The 26,525-nt window shown below is 43.4% G+C and overlaps 1 protein-coding gene and 1 long non-coding RNA gene across 2 annotated transcripts; both read right to left on the bottom strand.

Annotated features, from left to right (window-relative positions):
- Window positions 1–416: 416 nt before the first annotated feature.
- Window positions 417–4,127, bottom strand: LOC124287302 (ependymin-related protein 1-like). The gene is made up of 3 exons (XM_046723799.1): window positions 3,968–4,127; window positions 1,684–1,772; window positions 417–562 (listed from the first exon to the last, which is right to left on the bottom strand). The coding sequence occupies exons 1-3, from the start codon at window positions 4,122–4,124 to the stop codon at window positions 515–517; spliced, it is 294 nt and encodes a 97-aa protein (XP_046579755.1). The 5' UTR covers window positions 4,125–4,127; the 3' UTR covers window positions 417–514.
- Window positions 4,128–5,957: 1,830 nt separating this feature from the next.
- On the bottom strand, window positions 5,958–26,134 carry LOC124287301. The gene is made up of 3 exons (XR_006901247.1): window positions 26,123–26,134; window positions 7,849–8,106; window positions 5,958–6,032 (listed from the first exon to the last, which is right to left on the bottom strand). It is a non-coding gene; the product is annotated as an uncharacterized LOC124287301 (long non-coding RNA).
- Window positions 26,135–26,525: the final 391 nt, after the last annotated feature.

Genomic DNA, 26,525 nt, shown 5'->3' with positions numbered 1-26,525 from the left:
TCGACAGGTTTTGCATAGAAAACACTAAAAGTTGTAGTGATGCCTCGACATCGTGAATGTCAAATTAAAGTGGCGTTTTGTGGTGGTCATTTTCGAAGTCCGCTTGAATGATGTAAAAACAACGATGTAAAATCCTCACAAATACATATTCAGATTGAACAAGGAAGGCGTTCAGTCTTCCTTCCCGTAATCAATTTACAGAGGGTTACACCAAAAACCGAAATGAACGGTGTGCACTTTAGGGAAACGAATCCGGATTTACTGGTTGAAGAGAGCACGAATTCATCACTAAATTATCTGAGTATTCTAGTGGGCAAGATCGTCGTTGGCGTTGTCGCACCCCAGAACGGCATGGGATGCGACGTTTCTACTGCACCTTTAATGATTATGAGACAGAGTTTAACATGACACTAATAACAAATGCATACTTTATTCTCAGTTACAATCCATTCGTTCGTTGTTCGACAATGGCGTTTCCAGCTTCGTATTACACAGTAAGACACGTAAAACTTCTTTAGACACGGCGGATATCATACACGGTGTTGACAGCATTCTTGGCACTCTGAGAAAGAAATAAAGAAAATAAACCTTAAATTTATTGATATTTTTAGATAAAACAGTCTCATTAAAATCATATACTGACTGATGGCGATCTGAAATGCATGGTGTTTGCTCGTTTGATATGGTGGAGCGGTGGGGTAGCATAATGGTTAAAGCGTTTGCTCGTCACACCGAAGACCAGGGATCGATTCCTTATATGAGCACAAGACCGCCTCCGTGGTGTAGTGGTTAGAGCGTCCGCCCGGAGAGCGGAAGGTCGCGGGTTCGATCCCCGACCGCGTCATACCAAAAGACGTTAAATTATGGTACTTGTTGGTCCCTGCCTGACGCTCGACATTAATGGGTACAACAAGGACTGGTCGGCTCGGAGTCAGTATAATATGTCTGAGTGGGGTATTCATGCTTCACTGCAGCATGGTATCTCACTATAAAACCAGCTTACGTCTGGGCTAGTACAAGCAGCCGCACATACACATACACACGCATGCACGTCGTCATATGAGCGAAATATTCTCAAGCACGACGTTAAACCCAATTTCACCTCACCTCACCTATATGGGCACAATGTGTGAAGCCCATTTCTGGTGTCCCCCCGACGTACTGGAATATCGCTAAAAACGGCGTCAAACTACCGTAAGTCACTCACTCGTCTCACATGGTAGGGCAGATGTGGAGTGAGGATGTGTAGGATGCAAGCATCTAGCTGGAAGGAACTCTCCCCTTTGTACAACAGGTTGGTTGGCTGTTTAACGCCGCAATCAGCAATATTTCAGCTATATATCGCGAAGGTCTGTAAATAATCGAGTCTGGACCTGGCAATCAATTATCAACAGCATGAGCATCGATCTTCGCAAATGGGATACAATGACATGTGTCAACCAAGTCATTTAGCCCGACCACCCGATCCCGTTACTCGCCTTTTACGACAAGCATGGGTTACTGAAAATCGATTCTAACCAGGATCTTTACGGGTCGATTTCGAGGAAAACAGTCCACAAACCAAATGATAAAAAATGTCCTAAGTGATGCTGTATAACGTAAATGTGTATTTGAAAAATGTTTCCCTATTGCAGTATAGTGGGGGATCTGGTATGCAAGGGTGCACCTCAGTATTATGCTCACCTTTCTACAGTAGGATGGGGGGTCAAAGACGGAGCTGTCCCTGATGCCGGGGAAGATGTTGTTGTAGCCCAGAGCTTTCAAATAGTTGTCTGAAAAGAATATCACACATATATTATGACACAATACATACATGTCCTCCAAAACATGACATATAATACACAGGAACCATTCTCTGTGTACACAAACTCAAATACTGTGTGACCCTTCCAATTCACAATACCTCTGACCCGTGAAGGTCCGGGTTAGAATTGATCTTCAGTAACCCATGCTTGTAAGAGGCGACTAACGGGATCGGGTTTTCAGGCTCGCTGACTTGGTTGACACTTGTCATCGGTTCCCAATTACGCAGATCGATGCTCATGCTGTTGATCACTGGATTGTCTGGTCCAGACTCGATTATTTACAGACCGCCGCCATATAGCTGGGATATTGCTGAGTGCGGCGTAAAACTTAAGTCACTCACTCACTCACTCAATACCTCAATGACACAGTCTGAACCTTTACATTCACGATATCCCCTGCACAATCTGAACCTCCCAGTTCACAATAACTCCGCAAAGATCTGACCCTTCACATGCACAATAACCCCGGCATAATCTTCAATTTGTATGCTGTCCACTTACACTTCTGAACCTACGATTGCAGACTAACCCCGGTACAATCTGAATCATCAAGTGCAGACTAACCCCGGTACAATCTGAATATCCCAATGCAGACTAACCCCGGTACAATCTGAATCATCCAGTGCAGACTAACCCCGGTACAATCTGAATCTCCCAATGCAGACTAACCCCGGTACAATCTGAATCATCCAGTGCAGACTAACCCCGGTACAATCGGTACAATCTGAATCATCCCAGATGCAGACTAGTGCAGACTCCGGTACAATCTGAATCAATCCAGTGCAGACTAACCCCGGTACAATCTGAATCATCCAGTGCAGACTGCAGACTAACCCCGGTACAATCTGAATCATCCAGTGCAGACTAACCCCGGTACAATCTGAATCATCCAGTGCAGACTCTACAATCTGAATCATCCAGTGCAGACTAACCCGGTACAATCTGAATCATCCAGTGCAGACTAACCCGGTACAATCTGAATCATCCAGTGCAGACTAACCCCGGTACAATCTGAATCATGAATCTTCCATCCAGTGCAGACTAACCCCGGTACAATCTGAATCATCCCAATGCAGACTAACCCCGGTACAATCTGAATCATCCAACTAACCCGGTGCAGACTAACCCGGTACAATCTGAATCATCCAGTGCAGACTAACCCGGTACAATCTGAATCATCCAGTGCAGACTAACCCGGTACAATCTGAATCATCCAGTGTACAATCATCCAGTGCACTAATCAATCCATCCAGTGCAGACTAACCCGGTACAATCTGAATCATCCAGTGCAGACTAACTACAATCCCATCCAGTGCAGACCCGGTACAATCTGAATCATCCAGTGCAGACTAACCTGAATCATCCAGTGCAGACAGACGGTACAATCTGAATCATCCAGTGCAGACTAACCCGGTACAATCCATCCAGTGCAGTGCAGACTAACCAACTCGGTACAATCTGAATCATCCAGTGCAGACTAACCCCGTGCAGACTAACCCCGGTACAATCTGAATCATCCAGTGCAGACTAACCCCGGTACAATCTGAATCATCCAGTGCAGACTAACCCCGGTACAATCTGAATCATCCAGTGCAGACTAACCCCGGTACAATCTGAATCATCCAGTGCAGACTAACCCCGGTACAATCTGAATCATCCAGTGCAGACGAACCCCGGTACAATCTGAATCATCCAGTGCAGACGAACCCCGGTACAATCTGAATCATCCAGTGCAGACTAACCCCGGTACAATCTGAATCATCCAGTGCAGACTAACCCCGGTACAATCTGAATCATCCAGTGCAGACTAACCCCGGTACAATCTGAATCATCCAGTGCAGATGAACCCCGGTACAATCTGAATCATCCAGTGCAGACTAACCCCTGTACATTCTGAGCCTTCGAGTGACCACTAACCGAACCTTCCTGTGTAAACCTTCCAATTTACACCGTCTGGAGACATCTGGACCTACAAATGAGCACTGAGCACGGTACAATCTGAATCTCACAATGCAGACTAACCCCGGCACAATCTGAACCTCCCAACGCACAATAACCCATGTACAATTTGAGCCTTCCTGTGCACAATAACCCCGGTGCAATCTGAACCTTCAAATGCACAATAGCCCCGATACAATCTGAATGTTCTGAGGCAAACTTACTTCCGGGACGGAGGATGGTGGTTGTACTGATGATTGGCACGCAGTCCCGGCGGCTGACAATGGCAACGGTGTTCTCAAACTCGTTTCTCGTGTCATTGAACTGGTAAGCTATCGCAGCAATGCTGTCGGTGCCAAAGCCGTAGAAGAGAGGACCCATCTCGACAGCGCCACCTAAAGAGCAAATGATCAATGCAGTTATATATTACGGGATATGAGTTGTCTACCTTTTCGGAACAGGATAGAAGTGCAAGTGATCGTTCAATAAACAACAAGTAATAAGCTTATAAGACATGTATATGGATGGCAACTTCTTATTTATTGTATAACATAACGTTTCTGGGCCACTTCTTGCCCCTCCTTCAGGTCTTCTTTATTCACCAACTTCTAAATGCCTTTCAAGAATCTCAAGTAGTAAGCTTCCCTTGTCAGTCACCTTTAGGATGAATCAAACGAAAGAGCCAAGCCCATGTTTAGATGCATTTGGCAAGTCCAGACAGCCTTAGTTCTGAAAATAAGGACTGTTCAGGGCCCTGTTCCTCAAAGCGATCGTAGCGCTAAGATGATCGTAACTCCCATACTTTAACATAGACTTACGACAGTCGTAGCGCTATGATCGCTTTGAGGAACGGGGCCCTGGTCTCCTTTTGGATTTAATTTCTTTCTTATATTTTAAGGGCGGTGGGGTAGCCTAGTGGTTAAAGCGTTCGCTCGTCATGCCGAAGACCCGGGTTCGATTCCCCACATGGGCACAATGTGTTAAGCCCATTTCTGGTGTCCCCCGCCGTGATATTGCTGGAATATTGCTAAAGGCGGCGTAAAACTAAACTCAGTCAGTCAGTCTTATATTTTAAGCATATGTTTGAAAAAATGGTTGGGACTATATTAGTTTTCGCTTCTGGCAAGGAGTGAGTGAGGTTTTGCGTTTCTTTTAGAATATTCCAGCAATATCATGACAGGGAACACCAGAAATGAACCACTGTATCCGTGCGCGGATGGAAGCTGGGTCTTCAGCGTGACGAGCGAACGCTTTAACAACTAGGCTACCCCCACCCCTAGTTCTCCAGGGACCTGTGCTGGTGGTATAAGTGAAATACTGTTCATTGATGCGCAAAATCTAATCACTCACTGAAAGTTGCAATGTAATGGTTTTTGAAAGACTCACTCGGAATGCAGTTGGCAGGGAATGTCCCAGTCACAGCGAATGACTCACAAGTTTGCTGATCGGTGTTGATGCGGAAGCCAGTGCCCTGCAATCAATCAATCAATCAAATCAAGCAACCAATCAATCAATCAGATCATAGCAACACTACCAAACATCCAACCAACCAGACAAACCAACCTACCGCTTAGTGTTGATGCGGAATCCAGTACACTGGAATCGATTAATCAGTCCCTGAGAAAGCTGTATAGCCGAAGATCAATATTGCATAGGATCAGCTGACAATACAGAGGTCAATTTTGACGGATCAGGATGCTATAGAAAATGCCAGAGTTACACAACCTGAGACAGTTACTTGCTTGGTTGTTGTTTAACGCCGCAATCAGCAGTATTCCAGATATATGGGGGCGGTCTGTAAATAATTGAGCCTGGACCAGACAATCCAGTGACTGCCATCATGAGCATCGATTGGGATACTATGACATGTGTCAACCAAGTCAGCGAGCCTCACCACCCGATCCCATTATTCGCCTCTTACGACAAGCATGTGTTACTGAAGATCAATTCTAACCCGGATCTTCATGCGTCCAACCTGAGACAGACAACACCATACATATAGGATGAATATAAAACATCCTTGCCGAGCATGCACGGTCACACACGCGCACACACGCACGCGCACACACCTACTAGGGCAACAATATATTGCATTCCAGTAAGGACAGGAGTCACAGCATGCGTTTGTGCTTGTGGGTGTCTTCAAAACGTATTAAGTCGCTGCTTTGAAATACGTTGCCTCACCTGACGGTAGTCCCAGATTTCCTTGTAGGAGCTGACAAAAGAAGTGTAGTTGCCGCTGATGGCGTACCTTCGGTTGAGGGCGTCATAGGAATAGTATTGCAGACCCTGAACAGAGAAGAGACACGATTAGACATGACTAGATATGATTATAAAATATAGTTCCCAAGGACCGGCTCAGATATAATGCATCTTTGATGGCGGTATGTAAATACTCCATAGAGGACAAGACCATCCTTGGGTCACAAGCGCTGTGACTGCTATGACTTCATCTTACGATGATGCAGCACTTGCATTTCATTGTGATTCCACGATCTTGTACTTAGTCTATTATTCCCAGAATATTATTTAACTGGACTGAAATGGGTGCCTTTCTATGTATGTTGTTTCTCATTTAAGAATGTTTCGGAGCCTGAGTTTTTTCAACTGACGTGAATACAAAAAATACCAAAAAAAGGCCATCCTTGATTTTGAGCAACAATTCACGTTGTAGAGGTAGGATGCAAGCACGCCGTGACCGACCGTTTCAATAAATCGTCTCTTACGACAAGTATAACCTGCAGGGTGGAAAAGATGAAACAATCATAGCGTTTGACATGATTTGAAACACGTCTTAGAAGTGTCCCACTTTGCTGAAACCAACGAGTACCACTAACTCCAGAACACGAGCAGGTGTATAGGTGACATGTTAGATAGATTCCATGATGTTGCTGGAATATTGCTAAAAGCGGCGTAAAACCAAACTCTTTCACTCACGGACCACTTCATTCAACTATTAAGTTTGAATTTAACTTAATATTTGACAACAGAAGCTTGTGTATATGAAGTTCTCCGGGGGAAAATTGTGAAGATTTCGTTCACACAAAAGTAAAGGGACCCTGTACTTTCTGATGATAGGCTTTTCTCGCAACTGGACATTATTTATACTAAAGGACATTAAAATGCTTTTTAAAATATTTTTTTTCAAACGTCATCTTTCCGGACTGTTTCGGTAAAAGCTTTATATCTGTGACTTTCACACAAACCACCAACGCACTTGGTCAGAGATGTTGTAGTACTGTGAAGAGTTAAGTAGAACGACGAAGTAGTTATACAACTTGGAATAAAGATTCGATAACTACCATTTTACCTTAATATGATTTTACTGCTGTGTCGAAGCAGATATGTCATTACAATCCGGTATGGATAATCGAGTGTATTGTTCACGGTATATTACAGTACAAACTCGGCATGACAAACTCAAGAGGGGTCGAATTATCCACAGTTCGGCACAACCAATAAAGCAAATGTTTAAAACTAAACATCATGTGTACGAAAGACTAATCCAAGTGATGCAGTCAAGCTTCATGTCATACCACATATACATAATGGTCAGAAGGGAATAGAAGTTCGAGACAACCGGGAAATCGACATATTCATGTTCGACACAACGAGGTGCGGGTATCCCTGGAAAACCGAAATACATCCTATTTGAAAAAATAAACTGTTGTCAGGGAACATCATATGTCAGAGTGAGTGAGCGAGTTTAGTTTTACGCCGCAATCAGCAATATTCCAGCTATATGGCGGCGGTCTGTAAATAATCGAGTCTGGACCAGACAATCCAGTGATCAACAGCATGAGCATCGATCTACGCAATCGGGAAACGATGACATGTGTCAATCAAGTCAGCGAGCCTGACCACCCGATCCCGTTAGTCGCCTCCTACGACAAGCATGGGTTACTGAAGGTCCATTCTAACCCGGACCTTCACGGGTTCGTATGTCAGAAATTTTTGATACCTTTGTTTAATCATACTAAATTATGCTTCAGTTTGGATTTCCTGTCATTGAGGAATTCAATTTCCTGTCATCCAGTTACGTCCTGTTAATGATATTATTACCGAGTGTCCGTTTAGAGGAAGTCAGCTGTGTAAAAGTACTTACACGCTCTCCACCCGAGGAGTCGACAATGGTGTAGTCTTTGAATCCTTCCCATTTCTGAGGAGCACAGCAGATGGAACCAAGAGCAACCGTCGCCAGACTGGCGAGTAGAACTGCCTGCAGCATCATGTTGAGGAGTCGTCGAGTGTTCAGTCAACCGGGAAGCCTTCTGTCGCCGAGTCGTGGACAGGGTGAATGCGGGCTCCTTTATTTTATATACACTGTCCAGCATCCTTCAAGGTCACACGGCACCTTGATGACCTAGAAGGTGTCCGAGGCTGTCAATTATCTCCACGTTACATCACACCTGACCAAAAACTGTTTCGCGGATTCGAGAAAAATAATGGGCTCTTTAAGTGACGAGAGCTTACTCATCGCCCTTACACAACCTCCGCTTGACGCCCAGGGATGCTATGTCAAAATGAAATGTCTTTCTTTCTGAACACAATTACATTTGACATTAAAACATGAAATACTATCATGGTCTTGGCAGATATTATACAATCAAAACACCACGTCTCATTGTACGTAGGTGAGGTGAGGTGAGGTGAAATGGGGTTTAACGTCGTACTTAAGAAATTTCGCTCATGTGACGACTTGCATGTGTGTGTATGTGTGGCTGCTTGTACTAGCATATTACCCTTACGAGGTACCCATTCATGATCACAGCTGGGTGGACTGGGACACATAGTCACAGTACTTTGTCCAAGTTCACTGCACGTTGCTGTACCCGCAACTAGGTGTTTGCACGTATTTATGTGGCCACCATCTGGTCATATACCAACGGATTCGTGGGTTCTTTTAAGTGCACGAGGTTGTGTACTGTACACTAGGGGTTGTGACAACACTGAAAGAGTCTGCACACAAAGTTGACTCCAAGGTTTTTACACCCGGTCACAGGTGGGCTCGATCCCGACACCTCAAGCTCGATGGATAACTGGCGCTTTAGCCAGCTCGCCCACCGCGCCCCCGCGCATCTGTAAGTTTCTTTTGTTTGAACGTGCATACATCAGTTACCGGAAAAATCGATAATCATGGTAAAATACTTGATTCACAGGAAAGTATGCAAGACAAAGTTGTGCATTTTAAAAAAAAATTACACAGAAAACATAACGTAACAGATATATGAAAATATGCAAGATAAAGCTGTACGCACCCCTAAATATACTGAGTCAAAAAAGAAACTTCACAAAATGTAATTTGAAAAATAATGAATAATTTTTCTCTGATGATACATCTATGTATCCGAAATGGGATCCCTATCTTTCGACTCTAGAAACACGTTAGCAAAACCCACTCAAACCCATCAATTCGTCGAGCAAATGACGTTAGTGCCAAATCAGGTTTTGCACGTGCAGTCGATCACGTGATCTTCGCATCGAAGTTTTCTTCATATGCACGTGTTTGCATTGGCCTCAAGAATTGAAAAAACACTTTTAAACCACAGCTCTAACGGTACTTGAAATGCCACGATTGTCAAATGTGCAACGTGAACGTGCCGTTGGCATGTTGTAAGCGGGAAGATCTGTTATTGACGTCGCAAGAGCAATGGGATGCAGCCTTCGTACTGCGTATGACTTGCGAGGTCGTCTACAACAAACTGGCACCACTTCTGATCGCCCAAGGTCGGGTCGTCCACGTGTGACGTCACGAGCAGAAGACTGTCAAATCGTCCTACGTCACCTACGTGACAGATTTCTGCCGACTACACGAACCAGGGCTGAGATGTTTAGAGGTCGAATGTCCTCACAGACCATTCGAAATCGGTTGCGGGCTGCCAATCTCCATTCTCGACGTCCATATCGTGGGCCAATATTGACGCCGTTTCATCAACGTCAGTGTCTGATGTGGGCCCAACGTCACCTCCGATGGACCCAGAGAGACTGGAATCGAGTCGTCTTTAGCGATGAATCCAGGTTTACCCTCAGATTCGCGGACGGCAGGCATAGAGTCTGGAGACGACGTCGTGAACGGTATGCCCAATGTTGTGTACAGGAAGTCGACAGATTCGGGGGCGGAAGTTGCATGGTGTGGGGTGCTTTCTGTGGGAACAACCGTTCCCGATTTCTGGTCATCCGTGGAAACCTCACAGTTGCTGCTTACCGCGACCAGGGGCTCACCCCTGAACTCGTTCCTTTCATGGCGGCTCATGTCCCAGGTCCACAGTTCCAGCATGATAATGCTCGGCCGCATACCGCGATGTTGACACGAAATTTCCTTCAAAACGCTGGAATCAACGTCATGGACTGGCCATCGAGGTCCCCTGACCTTAATCCAATAGAGCACGTTTGGGATGCTCTTGGGAGAAGGCTTCGTGGTGTTAGGAACCAACCTCAGAATTTGCAGGAACTTGGCGCTGCCTTGCAAGAGCAATGGCGCAGAATCCCAAACCACGTGTTCACAAGCATCAGGCAGTCGATGAGGAGACGGTGTTTGGCAGTGGTGAATGCGCGGGGCGGCCATACACGATATTGAACTGAGAAATTTCGCACTTTTATTCTTGTGACTTGACATTCTGTATACCCATGTTTTGGAACGGCGGTGTAGCCTAATGGAACTGATTATGGGACTGTCAGTCTATCGAGTACATCACACAGATCTCAGCAATGAAATAATAACAATTTAACATCTTACCATCTCTTGTTCTTTATAGTGCCCTGAAGAAAGAATGTGAAGTTTCTTTTTTGACTCAGTATATGTTGACAGCTAACAGAGCTATGTCGATACGGAAGATGATAATGTCCATTTAAGAAATTTTTGCAAGTGTACTTGGTGAAAAGTGTCTCCCAAACACACCCTGTGGAGCATTTCCAGAAACAAAATTTTGTGGACGACCCAGGGTGACCTTAGATCGTGAAGGCAAGGCATTGCTCAGTCTCACCTAGCCTGTCTCAAGTCCCTGAACCACATTATTTTCCCTACTGTCTCTCCCTCTCTGCAATGCTAAAGCCCTAAAGCCCTGAATGAAGCTAGTCTAGATTTCCCCAGGTTGGATCTTCCAACTCCCTGGGTCTCCTTTTCAATTTGAATGGGTTTATTTGTTACTATCAAAATTATATCTATTCAGGAACTTAGCATCAGTATAAGGCTCACTGGACGACAGCTGTTCGCCACAAGAAAATGTTCTGAAGCACCATTCGTTTCGATTTCGCAAGGTCACCACCTCAGGAAAGCCGGGTACAACCTTAGACGATCAAAAACGTCCTCTAATAAGCCATCATCACCACAAGTCTTGTGTTTGAATTGGAGTGATCGGGACAGCACTGGAACTTTATACGAGAGCTTTACACGAGATTTCATATCAAAATGAGGATCACCAAATGCCATGTCTTACTTGGCCACCAACCTGGAAATAATGATCAATTAAGTCTGGTAATTATACTGAACATCATTGAAAACGCACCACCTGTATTAGTTTGGATTTCCAAGAGCATAAATGAGCAATCGGTGTAAATTTTACATACTTTTGTAGTCCAATGATTGGTAAAGAAAAGAAACAAGAACCAATCCAGCAAAACAGTGAAGTTTTAATTCAGCTGACCATGAAAGAAAGATGGAGTCAAATGGGAAAGTCAGTAACGTGTATGACACCGTTAGCAGCAACACAAGCTGTGCAACGTCTCCCCATTAAACTGATAAGTCTCTGAATAATGTTTTGAGACAATGCATTCCACTCTTGTTGCAAGGCATTCTCAAGTTCCCCAAGGTTGTTGATCTGTGGGCGACGTGAGAGGCGTTGGCCGATGTAATCCACAAGTGTTCAATGGGTGACAAATCTGGTGACAATGCAGGCCATGGAAATAGAGGAATGTTGCTGTTTGCCAGAAACTGTGTTGCAACACGTGCAGTGTGCGCTCGAGCATTGTCCTGCTGGAATGTGTGCAGATACATACATACATACATACATACATACATACATACATACATACATACATACATACATACATACATACATACATACACATACATACATACATACATACATACATACATACATACATACATACATACAAATACTTATATAGCAACAATATCCGTAATCCGCTCAAAGGCGTTCTGGCTCTAAGATGGTCTAGATATCACATAGAGTTCAAATGCTTCAGCAAAGAGACACGTCTTCCGATTTGATTTAAAAACAGCTAAATCTGGTTGTGTTCTGAGGTGAGATGGAAGATTGTTCCAGAGATGAGGGCCAGTCGTCTCGAGTGACCTGTCACCATATGTTTTTGTCCTAGTCACAGGAATTGTCAAAAGACACTCATCATTTGATCGGAGTGAACGTACAGGAGTATTACGGTGGAACAGATCACAGAGGTACTGAGGAGCTAGACCATGTAAACTTTTGAAAACAAGGAGTTGAGTTTTATATACTGAGTCAAAAAAGAAACTTCAAACTTCTCTGATGATACATCTATGTATCCGAAATGGGATCCCTATCTTTCGACTCTAGAAAAACGTTAGCAAAACCCATTCAAACCCATCTATTTGTCGAGCAAATGACGTTAGTGCCAAATCAGGTTTTGCACGTGCAGTCGATCACGTGATCTTCGCATCGAAGTTTTCTTCATATGCACGTGTTTGCATTGGCCTCAAGAATTGAAAAAACACTTTTAAACCACAGCTCTGACGGTACTTGAAATGCCACGATTGTCAAATGTGCAACGTGAACGTGCCGTTGGCATGTTGCAAGCGGGAAGATCTGTTATTGACGTCGCAAGAGCAATGGGATGCAGCCTTCGTACTGTGTATGACTTGCGAGGTCGTCTACAACAAACTGGCACCATTTCTGATCGCCCAAGGTCGTGACGTCCACGTGTGACGTCACGAGCAGAAGACCGTCAAATCGTCCTACGTCACCTACGTGACAGATTTCTGCCGACTACACGAACCAGGGCTGAGATGTTTAGAGGTCGAATGTCCTCACAGACCATTCGAAATCGGTTGCGGGCTGCCAATCTCCATTCTCGGCGTCCATATCGTAGGCCAATATTGACGCCGTTTCATCAACGTCAACGTCTGCTGTGGGCCCAACGTCACCTCCGATGGACCCAGAGAGACTGGAATCGAGTCGTCTTTAGCGATGAATCCAGGTTTACCCTCAGATTCGCGGACGGCAGGCATAGAGTCTGGAGACGACATCGTGAACGGTATGCCCAATGTTGTGTACAGGAAGTCGACAGATTCGGGGGCGGAAGTTGCATGGTGTGGGGTGCTTTCTGTGGGAACAACCGTTCCCGACTTCTGGTCATCCGTGGAAACCTCACAGCTGCTGCTTACCGCGACCAGGGGCTCACCCCTGAACTCGTTCCTTTCATGGCGGCTCATGTCCCAGGTCCACAGTTCCAGCATGATAATGCTCGGCCGCATACCGCGATGTTGACACGAAATTTCCTTCAAAACGCTGGAATCAACGTCATGGACTGGCCATCGAGGTCCCCTGACCTTAATCCAATAGAGCACGTTTGGGATGCTCTTGGGAGAAGGCTTCGTGGTGTTAGGAACCAACCTCAGAATTTGCAGGAACTTGGCGCTGCCTTGCAAGAGCAATGGCGCAGAATCCCAAACCACGTGTTCACAAGCATCAGGCAGTCGATGAGGAGACGGTGTTTGGCAGTGGTGAATGCGCGGGGCGGCCATACACGATATTGAACTGAGAAATTTCGCACTTTTATTCTTGTGACTTGACATTCTGTATACCCATGTTTTGGAACGGCGGTGTAGCCTAATGGAACTGATTATGGGACTGTCAGTCTATCGAGTACATCACACAGATCTCAGCAATGAAATAATAACAATTTAACATCTTACCATCTCTTGTTCTTTTATAGTGCCCTGAAGAAAGAATGTGAAGTTTCTTTTTTGACTCAGTATATGTTGACAGCTAACAGAGCTATGTCGATACGGAAGATGATAATGTCCATTTAAGAAATTTTTGCAAGTGTACTTGGTGAAAAGTGTCTCCCAAACACACCCTGTGGAGCATTTCCAGAAACAAAATTTTGTGGACGACCCAGGGTGACCTTAGATCGTGAAGGCAAGGCATTGCTCAGTCTCACCTAGCCTGTCTCAAGTCCCTGAACCACATTATTTTCCCTACTGTCTCTCCCTCTCTGCAATGCTAAAGCCCTAAAGCCCTGAATGAAGCTAGTCTAGATTTCCCCAGGTTGGATCTTCCAACTCCCTGGGTCTCCTTTTCAATTTGAATGGGTTTATTTGTTACTATCAAAATTATATCTATTCAGGAACTTAGCATCAGTATAAGGCTCACTGGACGACAGCTGTTCGCCACAAGAAAATGTTCTGAAGCACCATTCGTTTCGATTTCGCAAGGTCACCACCTCAGGAAAGCCGGGTACAACCTTAGACGATCAAAAACGTCCTCTAATAAGCCATCATCACCACAAGTCTTGTGTTTGAATTGGAGTGATCGGGACAGCACTGGAACTTTATACGAGAGCTTTACACGAGATTTCATATCAAAATGAGGATCACCAAATGCCATGTCTTACTTGGCCACCAACCTGGAAATAATGATCAATTAAGTCTGGTAATTATACTGAACATCATTGAAAACGCACCACCTGTATTAGTTTGGATTTCCAAGAGCATAAATGAGCAATCGGTGTAAATTTTACATACTTTTGTAGTCCAATGATTGGTAAAGAAAAGAAACAAGAACCAATCCAGCAAAACAGTGAAGTTTTAATTCAGCTGACCATGAAAGAAAGATGGAGTCAAATGGGAAAGTCAGTAACGTGTATGACACCGTTAGCAGCAACACAAGCTGTGCAACGTCTCCCCATTAAACTGATAAGTCTCTGAATAATGTTTTGAGACAATGCATTCCACTCTTGTTGCAAGGCATTCTCAAGTTCCCCAAGGTTGTTGATCTGTGGGCGACGTGAGAGGCGTTGGCCGATGTAATCCCACAAGTGTTCAATGGGTGACAAATCTGGTGACAATGCAGGCCATGGAAATAGAGGAATGTTGCTGTTTGCCAGAAACTGTGTTGCAACACGTGCAGTGTGCGCTCGAGCATTGTCCTGCTGGAATGTGTGCAGATACATACATACATACATACATACATACATACATACATACATACATACATACATACATACATACATACATACATACATACATACATACATACATACATACATACATACATACATACATACATACATACATACATACATACATACATACATACATACATACATACATACATACATACATACATACATACATACATACATACATACATACAAATACTTATATAGCAACAATATCCGTAATCCGCTCAAAGGCGTTCTGGCTCTAAGATGGTCTAGATATCACATAGAGTTCAAATGCTTCAGCAAAGAGACACGTCTTCCGATTTGATTTAAAAACAGCTAAATCTGGTTGTGTTCTGAGGTGAGATGGAAGATTGTTCCAGAGATGAGGGCCAGTCGTCTCGAGTGACCTGTCACCATATGTTTTTGTCCTAGTCACAGGAATTGTCAAAGACACTCATCATTTGATCGGGTGAACGTACAGGAGTATTACGGTGGAACAGATCACAGAGGTACTGAGGAGCTAGACCATGTAAACTTTTGAAAACAAGGAGTTGAGTTTTATATACTGAGTCAAAAAAGAAACTTCAAACTTCTCTGATGATACATCTATGTATCCGAAATGGGATCCCTATCTTTCGACTCTAGAAAACGTTAGCAAAACCCATTCAAACCCATCTATTTGTCGAGCAAATGACGTTAGTGCCAAATCAGGTTTTGCACGTGCAGTCGATCACGTGATCTTCGCATCGAAGTTTTCTTCATATGCACGTGTTTGCATTGGCCTCAAGAATTGAAAAAACACTTTTAAACCACAGCTCTGACGGTACTTGAAATGCCACGATTGTCAAATGTGCAACGTGAACGTGCCGTTGGCATGTTGCAAGCGGGAAGATCTGTTATTGACGTCGCAAGAGCAATGGGATGCAGCCTTCGTACTGTGTATGACTTGCGAGGTCGTCTACAACAAACTGGCACCATTTCTGATCGCCCAAGGTCGTGACGTCCACGTGTGACGTCACGAGCAGAAGACCGTCAAATCGTCCAACGTCACCTACGTGACAGATTTCTGCCGACTACACGAACCAGGGCTGAGATGTTTAGAGGTCGAATGTCCTCACAGACCATTCGAAATCGGTTGCGGGCTGCCAATCTCCATTCTCGGCGTCCATATCGTGGGCCAATATTGACGCCGTTTCATCAACGTCAACGTCTGCTGTGGGCCCAACGTCACCTCCGATGGACCCAGAGAGAGACTGGAATCGAGTCGTCTTTAGCGATGAATCCAGGTTTACCCTCAGATTCGCGGACGGCAGGCATAGAGTCTGGAGACGACATCGTGAACGGTATGCCCAATGTTGTGTACAGGAAGTCGACAGATTCGGGGGCGGAAGTTGCATGGTGTGGGGTGCTTTCTGTGGGAACAACCGTTCCCGACTTCTGGTCATCCGTGGAAACCTCACAGCTGCTGCTTACCGCGACCAGGGGCTCACCCCCTGAACTCGTTCCTTTCATGGCGGCTCATGTCCCAGGTCCACAGTTCCAGCATGATAATGCTCGGCCGCATACCGCGATGTTGACACGAAATTTCCTTCAAAACGCTGGAATCAACGTCATGGACTGGCCATCGAGGTCCCCTGACCTTAATCCAATAGAGCACGTTTGGGATGCTCTTGGGAGAAGGCTTCGTGGTGTTAGGAACCAACCTCAGAATTTGCAGGAACTTGGCGCTGCCTTGCAAGAGCAATGGCGCAGAATCCCCAAACCACGTGTTCACAAGCATCAGGCAGTCGATGAGGGAGACGGTGTTTGGCAGTGGTGAATGCGCGGGGCGGCCATACACGATATTGAACTGAGAAATTTCGCACTTTTATTCTTGTGACTTGACATTCTGTATACCCATGTTTTGGAACGGCGGTGTAGCCTAATGGAACTGATTATGGGACTGTCAGTCTATCGAGTACATCACACAGATCTCAGCAATGAAATAATAACAATTTAACATCTTACCATCTCTTGTTCTTTTTATAGTGCCCTGAAGAAAGAATGTGAAGTTTCTTTTTGACTCAGTATATGTTGACAGCTAACAGAGCTATGTCGATACGGAAGATGATAATGTCCATTTAAGAAATTTTGCAAGTGTACTTGGTGAAAAGTGTCTCCCAAACACACCCTGTGGAGCATTTCCAGAAACAAAATTTTGTGGACGACCCAGGGTGACCTTAGATCGTGAAGGCAAGGCATTGCTCAGTCTCACCTAGCCTGTCTCAAGTCCCTGAACCACATTATTTTCCCTACTGTCTCTCCCTCTCTGCAATGCTAAAGCCCTAAAGCCCTGAATGAAGCTAGTCTAGATTTCCCCAGGTTGGATCTTCCAACTCCTGGGTCTCCTTTTCAATTTGAATGGGTTTATTTGTTACTATCAAAATTATATCTATTCAGGAACTTAGCATCAGTATAAGGCTCACTGGACGACAGCTGTTCGCCACAAGAAAATGTTCTGAAGCACCATTCGTTTCGATTTCGCAAGGTCACCACCTCAGGAAAGCCGGGTACAACCTTAGACGATCAAAACGTCCTCTAATAAGCCATCATCACCACAAGTCTTGTGTTTGAATTGGAGTGATCGGGACAGCACTGGAACTTTATACGAGAGCTTTACACGAGATTTCATATCAAAATGAGGATCACCAAATGCCATGTCTTACTTGGCCACCAACCTGGAAATAATGATCAATTAAGTCTGGTAATTATACTGAACATCATTGAAAACGCACCACCTGTATTAGTTTGGATTTCCAAGAGCATAAATGAGCAATCGGTGTAAATTTTACATACTTTTGTAGTCCAATGATTGGTAAAGAAAAGAAACAAGAACCAATCCAGCAAAACAATGAAGTTTTAATTCAGCTGACCATGAAAGAAAGATGGAGTCAAATGGGAAAGTCAGTAACGTGTATGACACCGTTAGCAGCAACACAAGCTGTGCAACGTCTCCCCATTAAACTGATAAGTCTCTGAATAATGTTTTGAGACAATGCATTCCACTCTTGTTGCAAGGCATTCTCAAGTTCCCCAAGGTTGTTGATCTGTGGGCGACGTGAGAGGCGTTGGCCGATGTAATCCCACAAGTGTTCAATGGGTGACAAATCTGGTGACAATGCAGGCCATGGAAATAGAGGAATGTTGCTGTTTGCCAGAAACTGTGTTGCAACACGTGCAGTGTGCGCTCGAGCATTGTCCTGCTGGAATGTGTGCAGATACATACATACATACATACATACATACATACATACATACATACATACATACATACATACATACATACATACATACATACATACATACATACATACATACATACATACATACATACATACATACATACATACATACATACAAATACTTATATAGCAACAATATCCGTAATCCGCTCAAAGGCGTTCTGGCTCTAAGATGGTCTAGATATCACATAGAGTTCAAATGCTTCAGCAAAGAGACACGTCTTCCGATTTGATTTAAAAACAGCTAAATCTGGTTGTGTTCTGAGGTGAGATGGAAGATTGTTCCAGAGATGAGGGCCAGTCGTCTCGAGTGACCTGTCACCATATGTTTTTGTCCTAGTCACAGGAATTGTCAAAAGACACTCATCATTTGATCGGAGTGAACGTACAGGAGTATTACGGTGGAACAGATCACAGAGGTACTGAGGAGCTAGACCATGTAAACTTTTGAAAACAAGGAGTTGAGTTTTATATACTGAGTCAAAAAAGAAACTTCAAACTTCTCTGATGATACATCTATGTATCCGAAATGGGATCCCTATCTTTCGACTCTAGAAAAACGTTAGCAAAACCCATTCAAACCCATCTATTTGTCGAGCAAATGACGTTAGTGCCAAATCAGGTTTTGCACGTGCAGTCGATCACGTGATCTTCGCATCGAAGTTTTCTTCATATGCACGTGTTTGCATTGGCCTCAAGAATTGAAAAAACACTTTTAAACCACAGCTCTGACGGTACTTGAAATGCCACGATTGTCAAATGTGCAACGTGAACGTGCCGTTGGCATGTTGCAAGCGGGAAGATCTGTTATTGACGTCGCAAGAGCAATGGGATGCAGCCTTCGTACTGTGTATGACTTGCGAGGTCGTCTACAACAAACTGGCACCATTTCTGATCGCCCAAGGTCGTGACGTCCACGTGTGACGTCACGAGCAGAAGACCGTCAAATCGTCCTACGTCACCTACGTGACAGATTTCTGCCGACTACACGAACCAGGGCTGAGATGTTTAGAGGTCGAATGTCCTCACAGACCATTCGAAATCGGTTGCGGGCTGCCAATCTCCATTCTCGGCGTCCATATCGTGGGCCAATATTGACGCCGTTTCATCAACGTCAACGTCTGCTGTGGGCCCAACGTCACCTCCGATGGACCCAGAGAGACTGGAATCGAGTCGTCTTTAGCGATGAATCCAGGTTTACCCTCAGATTCGCGGACGGCAGGCATAGAGTCTGGAGACGACATCGTGAACGGTATGCCCAATGTTGTGTACAGGAAGTCGACAGATTCGGGGGCGGAAGTTGCATGGTGTGGGGTGCTTTCTGTGGGAACAACCGTTCCCGACTTCTGGTCATCCGTGGAAACCTCACAGCTGCTGCTTACCGCGACCAGGGGCTCACCCCTGAACTCGTTCCTTTCATGGCGGCTCATGTCCCAGGTCCACAGTTCCAGCATGATAATGCTCGGCCGCATACCGCGATGTTGACACGAAATTTCCTTCAAAACGCTGGAATCAACGTCATGGACTGGCCATCGAGGTCCACTTGGGAGAAGTCTTCGTGGTGTTAGGAACCAACCTCAGAATTTGCAGGAACTTGGCGCTGCCTTGCAAGAGCAATGGCGCAGAATCCCCAACCACGTGTTCACAAGCATCAGGCAGTCGATGAGGAGACGGTGTTTGGCAGTGGTGAATGCGCGGGGAGGCCATACACGATATTGAACTGAGAAATTTCGCACTTTTATTCTTGTGACTTGACATTCTGTATACCCATGTTTTGGAACGGCGGTGTAGCCTAATGGAACTGATTATGGGACTGTCAGTCTATCGAGTACATCACACAGATCTCAGCAATGAAATAATAACAATTTAACCATCTACCCATCTCTTGTTCTTTTATAGTGCCCTGAAGAAAGAATGTGAAGTTTCTTTTTTGACTCAGTATATATTATGCGGTAGTGGACGGGAAGCCAATGAAGTGAGTGAAGAACGGGAGTAATGTGGTCTGATTTCTTTGACAGAGAGACCACTCTGCCTGCAGTATTCTGTGATCTTGATGTTGGTTAAAGAAGGGAACGACGTTGTTCTGAAGAATGGTGTCACGGTAGTAAAGGGCATTCACTCTGCCACGACAAACTACCAGAGCGGTTTGGTGATGATAACTGATACCCCCCCACACCATAATGCTATCTCCACCCCACCGATCTGTTTGCATAACACAGTCCTAATAATAACGTTCTCCCGGTCGACGCCATGCCCGTAGACGCCCGTCAGCATTTCGCAAGTGAAAACGTGACTCGTCGGAGAACACAACGCCATGCCGTAATTACACACCGTAATCCTGCCGCACGGAACGGCGTCGGACGGTGGAAGCACTGATCAAACCACGTCGGCCTTGGACAGCGTTGGCGGGAACAATGTCTCGATCTTGGCGAGGGGTGGTAACACGTGCCTGGCCAGGACGTTGGCGGTCCCTGGTGGTTCCTGTTTGTTGGTACCTGTTGGCAAGTCTTATGATGATGGAATGATGGCAACCAAATCGTCTGGCAATAATCCTGCTTGATGTGCCAACCTGCAACATGCCCAACGCCCGTTCTCGTTCCTCTGGTGATAATCTTGGCATTGCAAAATATACTTTACTTGCGGAGGTACAGCTAAAATGAGAACGTTTTTTTGCCGACGGCCATTTATACCCATAATCAGCACGTTTTACGCATGCAATTTGTGCTTTTCGTGTGTGTTGTGCATGCATTTTGTTGTTGTCATGTGATGTGTTCCATGATGTGTTCGGGCAATCCGGGGATCCGTTCTTTACAGTACAGCATTATTTTTATTGTCTTTTGTGTTATTAACAACATTTACAACGTTCATTTTCACTCTCAAAATTAAATCCTATTACCATATTTCAAAATTTACAGGTGGTGCATTTTCAATGATGTTCAGTATATTTCTTGCCCCCAAAGGTTTTTTTTCACGTAATAATACATAGATTCTTTCGTTCAGGTCTGCAAGAATGAATTAAATTATAGGGGCACTTTCCATCTCCAAATACATTTATGAGAGGGTGTTCTGTTACACCCATTAAAGGTTTTATTGACACTTCAGTCAGTTTATCGGCTATAGAGTTACCTCCCCCCAGAAGAACTCTTCCCAGTGGAGATAGATTTGTGAGCCCTCACCAACAAGATCACTCTCCTACCCAGAGTTCCATGCGGCAAGCCAGCATAGTTCCTCTGCCACAGGCCAGAAAAATGTGACGATTCGTCACATCTTGCATTGTCCATTCAATATAATGTACCGATTTCTTATACTCTTTTAATTTTTGACGCGTCTACACATCTAACTAAACATCTTTAATAGAATGGTTTAGTTTCACTGAGAAAATATCCTTTGTTTACATAGGTTGTACGGCTCCAAGTGCTGTCATTGAAGCTGATGGAGAGCAAACGATGCAACCAGTTTGATATCTAAATATGTACTGTCATAGACCTAACTGTCGCAGTTGTGGAAGAATATATATGTAACAATGTAAAACATTATGAAGAGAGCGCCGAAAGCTTTCGTGAGTCCAGTCTCTTCTTATTATGAATATGCGCGTTTGATTACAAACAAGAGAAAAGTCCAGTCACGTGATATGCAAATTACCCTGTGGCAGTGATGTTATGTTAAGTCATCGCTGTGCCGGAGTGTGCAACAGGATGTCGTCTGCTACCCAGCAGCTCTATTTAGGAACCAATTAACTAAAGTCAGACAATTATACAGTCCCCACAGTGTACGTTTTGTTTCTTTTATCTGAGTAAGGCTTTTGTCACTTTCAGCATAACTTTTAGTCAGGAAATGAGCTTTAAATTTACTTTTAAATGTTTTGAAGTTTTGCTATGTTTTGGCTCCATTGGTCACAAAATTTTACTTCACTGAAAATATGATTGAATTCTCTCCTTATTGATTATTGATGTAGGAATCATTTCCATGAGTTACATGCATTCTTTGTCTCATGTTAGAATGTATAACGTAAGAAACAAAAATAAGCTAAAAGATTTTGTACAGATTAATTTCAATGACCTTTTGAACTGACAGAACTATTGTAGAACTAATTCGATCTTTTTATGTCCGTTTCAGTCTTTTCACCATATACTATCAAGTACTACCACATGAATATGTCAACTAAAAACCATCACTCATCTGTAACGCTCTTATGCATCAACAAGAATCATTAAAATCTTGATAGTTGGTTAGCTGGCTGGGTCATTAACAAGATTGACTAACTGGGCACAGTACAGTGGGTGTTTAGACATATTCTATCAATTTTGGTAGTTCATTCACATTTTCTGTGACAAGGAAGTTATAAAAGAAATAATCCACTACTTATCCATTAATATGCTGTTTTGTGACATAAGACATTTGAGTTCCAGAGTTGCAAGAAAAATAAAGTATTGGATGCACATATTTGTAATATTTGAAACCCCCGTTTTTTAGGCTGTTTTCCTATTTTACACACAATATTTATATAACTGTTGCACTCCCTACAGAACGAAATGGGCACATGCCTAAAGAAGAATAAGAACTATTCGCTGAATCACGTTTTGCATCAGCATGCCCACCATGTTGTAACCAGTTTACATTTACTCCCATGGAGCAATTTGCTCGACAAGTTTGAAATGGTTGTACATCAATGTTTGTACATCAATATGCTCATTTGCATCATAAAACATTTTCTTTTCAGATTTTCAAGTGAAAGATAGTTTTGGATCCTCATATTTATTACATTTGTATCATCAGTGTATGAAATAATGCCCGTCCGACAGCCCGAGACGGGCTAGATTTCTGCCGGACGGTCTAATTTTACAGCTAGCCAGTCCGATGGACGAGTGAATTTTTTTCCAGAAATCGTGTCCACTGGCACTGTCTATTTAGTATTTAAGAAGGACTGGTCAAATCTCTTCTGGGCTGATAAGTTTTTGAAGTTACCAGCCCAGATGTCTGGCTGGGGTTTTGGCTTATTTCATACACTGATTGTATCCTCTAGGGTCGTTTGGTTTATTCTCCTATTTAGGGAATGATGGGCAGGATATTGGTCACCCTTTCGCGTACCAAGTATCATCACTATTTGATAGCAATTATTAAGTTGGTATCTGACAATGTAACTTTTTGATGAGAGTTCTCGTGGTCTGGAAATGGTTTTGTGAATTTTACTTGTTTATAAAAAAATTAGAACCTCATCAGAAAATCATTTTCACATCAAATATATCGTATCGTAAAGATCAGGGTTAGAATTGGCCTTCAGCAATCCATGTTTTTCGTAAGAGGTGACTAAAGGGATCAGGCGGTCAGGAACGTTGACTTGGTTGATACATGTAATGGGATCCCAATTACGTTGATCGATACGCATGCTGTTAATCACAGGATTGTCCAGACTCGATTATTTACAGACTGCCGCCATATAGCTGGAATATTGCTGAGTGCAAAAGATCGCACAGACAAACAAACAAAATATACTCATAGAAACGAATAAGGGAACACATGAAAGTACAAGTACTAAAATTACGTTTCCCAATTTGTGATACTGATACATTCATTGCGTTGGAGTTTTCACATGTCAGAGTTTTATAACTCACACAGAATGTGCCAGTTAAAGTTAATGAGTTTCCCAGATTGTTGAACTTCTGAAATAGTGTAATCTTTGTTTAGGATCATGACATCATGGAAATAGTAGTCACGTGTGCTGGGTCAACCTACAAATGAGACTTCACACCTATGCAGAGACCCACATGCAACATACCTACGTCATCAGTTGAGAAACACAGTTGTAATATCCCCAAACGCCGTATATATAAATATTAGATTGTTACAAAGACGTGTGGCATAGAACAAGTGTCTATGAACTGCTACAGATGCTTGGAAACCTGCTCCCTTATGTGGATATTGACGCATACATATCTCCAACAAGGTATTTTCTCATACTACATAGTAAGGTTTCTTAGTTGTAATTACACCCCTTGCTTTTTGTTTTCATTCGTTTAAGGTAGCACTGAACAGAATCATCATAGTTCTTTTCGGTTGATAACTTCATCACACAATACTATATTGTTCCCACACACCTCTCCGTGTGATGCTGTGTGCACGTTAGTCAATGTATAAAATTTGATTCACAAGGTAAAATTATGAAAAGTTTAAATATTTCAGTCATTTTACCAATTGACAGGAAAATGTATCCAAAAATATATTCTGACTTTCGTTTTCTATTAATCTGTATATTGTTAGTTAATGATAGATGAAATTAACATAACATGTTTGGAATTCGTTTTATAGCAAATAATTCAATTAGACTTGGAAACAATTTCTTGTGTATATCAATTTGTGTGAGTCAAAAAGTCAGTGTTGCAAAAAACAATAGTTATGGACTGAGATATTATTAACAAATGTCCACATTGACAAAAAAGTACGTACATATATTAGAAAAAATGAATTCGGGAATACCTTCATGCTTTTCAGGTCTCCAGATGTTATTAAGTTATAAATAGGCAGAAATATTTGAAGTTTCCTCACTTAAAAAAGTCAGTAGAACTTGCAATTCTGATAAACCATATATTGTAAAAGGCAAAGTAATTTTCCGCTGCAATCACGCAAGTACAACTCTTCAACCCTTGAGTCAGACATGGGGTCAGATGGAAATGTTTCCCTTCACGTACCCAACCCGAGGTCTTTCTTTCAAGGATAAGTGTGACATGACCGACATTCAGTGGTCCCGTTCACGGAACTTTCACCGCCATTTTGCTTTTTAGGCCATCTGAAATCAGTTTCATCTCATACTCGGTTTAATTTATGCCGATGCGATTTTATAAATACACGTTTGAAAAAGGATTTTTATTAATTCTTCTATATATATTTGGAACAAATGACCAAATTGCAGTCATATAAAGGTGTTGGGATATGGAGATAAATATTTCGCTCAACGCTAAAAGGCATAGACCCTCTTTCTTTTTCGACAGGTTTCCATCCTTGCTACTAAGTCTAAGTCTTTTTGTGTTTACTTTTCTGTGCTAAGGTACTGAGGCTGATGTTGACTGTTCAGTCAGAGTTTTACAAAATCAAAATCAATATCCATGGTCGCTGTTATGGCACAGACACAGCCGTCGGCTGTCGAATTTGCCCAGAAAATATTTTTAAAACTAAGTAATTACATATCTTATACGTAGTTCAAAGTTTTCGGTCATTTTCAGCGAAGAACCTTTTATATATCCGAGTGCAAACTTGTTTTTCAACTCAAAAGGCAGAACACTTTTGGCAAGGGCTCAATTGCATTGCTGTTTTCAGAGGTGCCTTGCTTGGTGTTTCGTGTTGCTGGTATTCTGTGCAGAGTTAATTGATACTGTGAAGCCTCTCTGGTCTGTGAGCCTCTGTGTTTAAGGGAATTGCAGCATTAATGAATGTCTTTATTGCGGTCATATATCATTTTGTTTGTCTGTTGAGGATGAAATATTTTTCGTTTTGATTTCATAACAAGGGACTTTGTTCTTGGCGCGGGTCGTCCAGACACATTAAGCTCAATATTGCAAGGGTAGAAACGGGCGGATATTCTTGCATGGATAAGATCACGTTGTGGTGTTAAGTACTTGAGTGATTTAGGAAACCACGAAGCGAGTCAGGAAATAGGCCGCGCAAGGTATGGGTCGTGACTTACATTCTCATACCTTGTCATCTCGAGTCACAAATAGGTTCAGGCATTCGGGATTTTTTAAGTCCACTTCATCAATGACACTTTTATTTTTTAAACTGCTTCTATTGTTCACTGACGAGCAAAAGAAACTTCCCACTGATTTGTGATCCAAGGCGTGAGTGAGTATGGTTTTACGCCGCTTTTAGCAATATTCTAGCAAGATCACGGTGGGATACACCAGAAATAGGCTTCACACATTTTACGGATTTGGGGAATCTTACCCGGGTCTTCGGTGTGACGAGCGGACGCTTTAACCACTTGGCTTCCCCACCGCCCCCGCCCTTCCAGAGATAAACGTGACATTTCTTCTGTGTGCTTTCTTGCATTTGGCAAATTAAACGTTTGTCCTGTCCTGTTTATTTCAACATTTCGCATGTCATATAGAGCGGGTATCAGTTGTTCACGGATGCTCTGGTGTGTCAAATAGAGCGGGTATCAGTTGTTCACACCTGTCCCTGTGTGTCAAATAGGGTGGGTATCAGGTGTTCACACTTGTCTCTGTGTGTCAAATAGAGTGGGTATCAGTTGTTCACAACAGTCCCTGTGTGTCTAATAGTGTGCATATCAGTTGTTCACAGCTGCCCTTGTGTGTCAAAAGTTTCGCACGTGCATTTTGTGTAATTT

The sequence above is a fragment of the Haliotis rubra genome, unplaced genomic scaffold (genome assembly GCF_003918875.1).
Source record: "Haliotis rubra isolate DU_JTF1 unplaced genomic scaffold, ASM391887v1 Scf4, whole genome shotgun sequence".
Lineage (NCBI taxonomy): Eukaryota > Metazoa > Mollusca > Gastropoda > Lepetellida > Haliotidae > Haliotis > Haliotis rubra.
Note: the sequence above shows the minus strand (reverse complement) of the source record. Positions and strands in the feature narration are given on the sequence as shown.